At 49.5% G+C, this 4,755-nt stretch overlaps 1 protein-coding gene across 1 annotated transcript; it reads right to left on the bottom strand.

The window, feature by feature from the left end:
* Window positions 1-73: 73 nt before the first annotated feature.
* Window positions 74-3,990, bottom strand: DUOXA1 (dual oxidase maturation factor 1). Its single transcript, XM_049613558.1, has 6 exons — window positions 3,702-3,990; window positions 3,318-3,375; window positions 2,846-2,980; window positions 2,426-2,639; window positions 1,965-2,182; window positions 74-1,268 (listed from the first exon to the last, which is right to left on the bottom strand). Exons 1-6 carry the CDS (start codon window positions 3,873-3,875, stop codon window positions 1,012-1,014), a joined length of 1,056 nt encoding a protein of 351 aa, XP_049469515.1. The 5' UTR covers window positions 3,876-3,990; the 3' UTR covers window positions 74-1,011.
* Between the last annotated feature and the right edge of the window lie 765 nt (window positions 3,991-4,755).

The raw sequence follows: 4,755 nt of genomic DNA, 5'->3' as shown, positions 1-4,755 counted from the left end.
TTTTTTTTTTTTTTAATTGTTTCCATTACATTTCATGGCTTTCCCAGACTTAGGGAATATGAGTCCTCAGCGGACTTCTTGGGCTGGAAGCAGCCAAGTCCATTCTCTCTGCCTTGCCACGAGGCTCTGGGAGAGAGGCGCCCTCTAGTGAGCCCAAAGGGGAACTCACCAGAACCAGTATCTTCCTGAACTGCCCCAGGTGGATGGTCGGTAGGAGTGACCAGGCAGGTCACTATCCCATTGGCCCAGTGGGTTTCCCCTTCACTGGCCCAGGTGAGTGGACCTGGAGGGAATGGCATTTTTGAGGTAATTTACTAACTCCAGTTTATTCACTAAGAGGTGGTATCTGAGGGCTAACTAAAGTAGATGTCGGCAAGGCATAAAAATAAATCCTGGGATTATTTTTTAGGTCCTTGGCAAGACCTACAATCTTATTTGCCAGATTTGAGAAGGGAAGCTTAAAGATAATGTAGCACATGTGGTTGATATCCTGGGACAAGAAGTTTGGTTTCTTCTCTGGCCCAGGACTTTCATTGTACTAAGAGATCACACAAGTTGGGGAAGTAAAAGAAGAACAAAAGGGACCCAGAAAAAGGGAAACAAGAGGGATAAGAGGGACCATACAGGTATCACACTATAACCTCCCCAACACACACACACACACACACACACACACACACACACATTATGTAAATGAAGCTGAGTTTCAATAAATGGCACCTCAAAGAGGCAAGTTATCAAGGGAAGGCAGGGTTGCTGTGCACAGACAGGCAGCACTTGCTTGGTCTTACCATAGAGACAGGGTTTATGGGTGGCTCCAATTTCTGTTTAGCATATTAGGGCTTTTTGTTTTGTTTTTTAAAAGGAAAAGCCTCTTTTTCCTTCTCCACCTATAGATTGGGGCTGGGGGGCTGAAACAACCCAACCTGCAGTCATTTCTGGTGGTTTATGAGGCTCCAATGAGATCTGGAACCAGACTGGAAGTCCGGGTGGCCACCAGGGAGAAGAGCCTTATAGGGTACAGTCAGGCTCTCTGGGATGCTCTTTCTTACAGCATGCCTCAGAGGAAGCCTCTGACAGGGGAATGTCCTGGGGCTCGGGACTCTCGGCTGTGGACCGGTAGCGAGGGCTCAGGAGTCCCCCTTCTTCAGGATTCCATTCCAGTGCAGGATCCTCTCCTGAACTCTGGGTGAAGAAAGCCTTCAGCCTTTGGGGATGCATCCTGTGGGCCACTGCCATGGCCAGGCCCAGCAGCACACAAAGCAGTCCTGGGGATGAGACAATAGGTGTCCTGCCTTGGTGATACTAATACCCTCCCAAGGAACTCTTGCAAGAGCATCAGAACAACTCTCAGAGAATGCTGGCATCCCTGTTTCAGAGCAACTGGGATTCAGAGAAGTGACTAGCTTAGGGTCATACGGCTGGTGTGGCTCTATTTTTCTGAGCTTTGACTCTAAGTCCAGTGCTCTTTGAATTACATGTCAGAAGAAAGAGAGAGAGAACTCTGAAAATAGAGAACCCTGGGGGAAGGGCAGGGCACAGAGGAGAAGGCATGAGAAGGGGCATGAGAGAATAGGAGAGGAGAAAGACCTGTAAGACAATTTAAAGCCATGTGAAGCAGGAAAGAGAAGGGTTCTAGGAATGGGGGACATAGAGAAGAGTGTTTGGGGGAAGCGGGCATGGACAGAAGATTGGAAGATTTGGGAAAGAGTTGGGTGAAGGGAGAGTTAGGAGATGAGGAACATGACAGAGACAGAAGACACAGGGAGTAGGCATCTATGGGGGTGGGTAGTGGAACTGGGGAGAAAAAGCCCTGATGAGTGATGTAAGAGGGATGGGGCTTTAAAGGGAGGAAAGGCATCTTGGCTCCCAGAGGCAGACCCTCAACCCCCACCAATATTGTGGTCCCTGGCCCTCCCTCCCTGGCCCTAAGCCCTGTGTCTGTCTTCAGGGCTGGACTTCACCTGTGGTCAATGTGATCCAGAAGGCAGGCCCGTGGTGAGTGTGCAGCGTAGCAGTGCCCAGGCGCAGGGGACAGGGTGGTGTGAGTGATGTGGCCGTGGAGAAGAAGAGCAGTCCCAACAGCTGGAAGATGCCTGTGGCTAGCAGCATGTGGCCACCGTAGACCAGCACGGGCATGGACAGCATCACATTGGCCAGCAGCCAGCAGAGGAATGCCACCCTGGAGAGCCAAGGACCTAGTGAATGTTGGCCTAGACACTTCTATTTGGAAGGGCCCACATGGAGGCTCAGGCAGCCAAGAATACCCCAGAGATGTGAGACACAGTTTTCTGCCTATAGGTTTCCCAACCAAGCACTGTGGGGTTGGTGCCAGCCTGTCCCACTAGGGATTTCCACATAAGTGGAGGAAAGATGGATAGAAACACCATCCCTGGGTCTAGGCTGGCCTCTATCCCACACTCACCAGAGCGTGGCTGAGGTGTAGTGTCCTGCCAGGCGGTACTGGCCATGCAGTCCACATGGGCTGTTCGGGGTGAACTTCTCAGCCAGGTAGAGCACAGGGTCCGGCAGCCCCTTCTCCAGTGCCTTTGCATATTCCTCAGCATAGTTTTCACCCAGGCGCCATGTGAACTCCTCATTGTAATTGATGGTCTCATTCAACTGCTGCACTGGGATCCCTGGGGGAGTGGGGCAGGTGTGCTTAGGAGGAACTCAAGCCTGGGTAGGGGCTCATCACATTAGGCAGGTGTACAGAAGCTGCTATTAATCTCTGGAAATTTCCCTTCCTACCATCCCTCCATCCCGTAGAACTTTAGACCACACCAAATTAGATTCCAAAAACACAGCAGAATCTTCTCCCTCACAGGTAAGAACCATCACTTACCTGTAAGTGTAATGTTGACTCCTCCCAGCCCAACCTGCAGCCCAACGTCAGCACTGATCCATTTGGAACTGAAGGCCTTGTATGATGTGTTCGTGCTCACCTGGCCCACGAACCACTCAGAACTGAAATTCACAGCTGGAGTTGGGGAGTTGGACATACAGGAACTCAGGAAAATCTGGGCATTACTGGGTTAGAGTCAGAAGGAGAGCTCCAAGGGGTCTAGGTCTCTTTTGCGCATAATTGTTTATCTATTAACTAGCTCAGGGTCTAGCTCATGGTTAGCTTGACAATAATATGTTTGCCCAAGATGAATAAAGGGGTCAGAATCCAAGACTTCCTTGATCACACTCTGCTTATGCCCCTCCCACCCCCCCCCCGGAATCAGAAGTTGCTGTAAGGCAACAAGGAGAGGGGAGGTTGGCTGTGGGGCAAACTAGATGGCACAGAGGCAGTTGCCCAGAATTATACTCACCTAGGATCACGGCCCCGATGAATAAGCTGGTCACCACCCGCAGCAGCCAGAACACCCTCTGAGTCACAGGGTGGGTGGGTTTAGGAAGGAACACCCTCCTTCCAAATCCACCCTTCCTCTTTCCATTCTTGGGTGTGTGGGGCAGGGGTTCTAAAACTGAGGTCATTTGGTCAATTGAGATCAGAGTGTCTGCCACATAATAGGTTCTCAATAAATTATGTGTTGAATCAATGAGTAGGCAGCTCCCTCCTGGGGGATGGGTGACACTTTTTCAGGACTGGAGTCTCTTTCCTGAGTCTGGTTGTAGTCAGAGAGTCTGGCCCCCTCACCTTGAGGCCAAGGTCTCTCTGGGGCTGGGTCTCCAGGGCTGGGTTTGTTTCTCACCATCTTGCCCCGAATGCCAGGTAGGATGATGATGAAGGTGACCAGTGCAGTCAGAAAGATGGCAATGATGACGGCCAAGGTGGTGTCCATTGGGAAGATTGGCTTGAGGCCAGTATAGAAGGGGAATGTGTGTCCAAAAGCAGCCATTTTGATGGGGCTGTGACAGGGAGGCATATGCTGTAGGACAATAGATGTTTATGTCTATGAGCTAGGTACTATTCTTGGTGCTGAAGATACAGCTAAGAATAAACCAGACCAGTTCCCTCATCTCTGGAGCTCACCAGATTCTACTGCTACTGTCTTTCCATTGCTCCTCTGCCATCCATCTCCCTGTGTTTTGGCTGTGAGGGAATGAGGGTCTTGGCAATCCATCTCTGTTGCCCCATGCTCCTTTCCTAACCCTTAGGTCCCCTAAATCAGTGCCACAACCACCCTCGAGGCTTCTCTGCTTCCGCTGGGACTGTCTTAAGAAATATAATTCTCTTTTATCTCTCTCAGGCCTCCAGCCTAATCAGACAGATCACAGGACATAAAAAGAACTATATTTACTATATAGCTATCAAGCGAAGGCATAAGGGTGAAAGTTGGTACAGATTACAAAAAGATTGGCTTTCCTTCTCAGTATCCAAAGGAACAAAGGCCAGACAGCTTTGCTAAATATATAATCCAACGATATCATCAGAGGGCTGATTCCTGGTCCTGGCACTGCCCACACTGGTCTGTCTAGCTTTCTCAAGCACCCTGACTCCTCCTCTGGAAACTCTAAAATAATTGAAATCAACTTAGCTCACCTTATTTTACAATCAATGATCCCACCTCTGCTCATTTCCCTGTGTGTGATCTGTACTGGGGCCTTGGTTTGCCCAGGAGGCTCCATTGTTTATAGTCTGGCTAGGTAGTGTCTTATTAAGTGATATAGTGAAAGAATAAGTTTGAAGTTAAGCAGCTCTGTGTTTGAATTCTGTATCTGCCTCTTGCAAGTTACTTGACCCCTACAGATACTTGGTTTTATTAAAAGTAAGGATGACAGTGTTTACTTCACAGGGTCATTGTG

The sequence above is a fragment of the Panthera uncia genome (genome assembly GCF_023721935.1).
Source record: "Panthera uncia isolate 11264 chromosome B3 unlocalized genomic scaffold, Puncia_PCG_1.0 HiC_scaffold_1, whole genome shotgun sequence".
NCBI lineage: Eukaryota > Metazoa > Chordata > Mammalia > Carnivora > Felidae > Panthera > Panthera uncia.
Note: the sequence above shows the minus strand (reverse complement) of the source record. Positions and strands in the feature narration are given on the sequence as shown.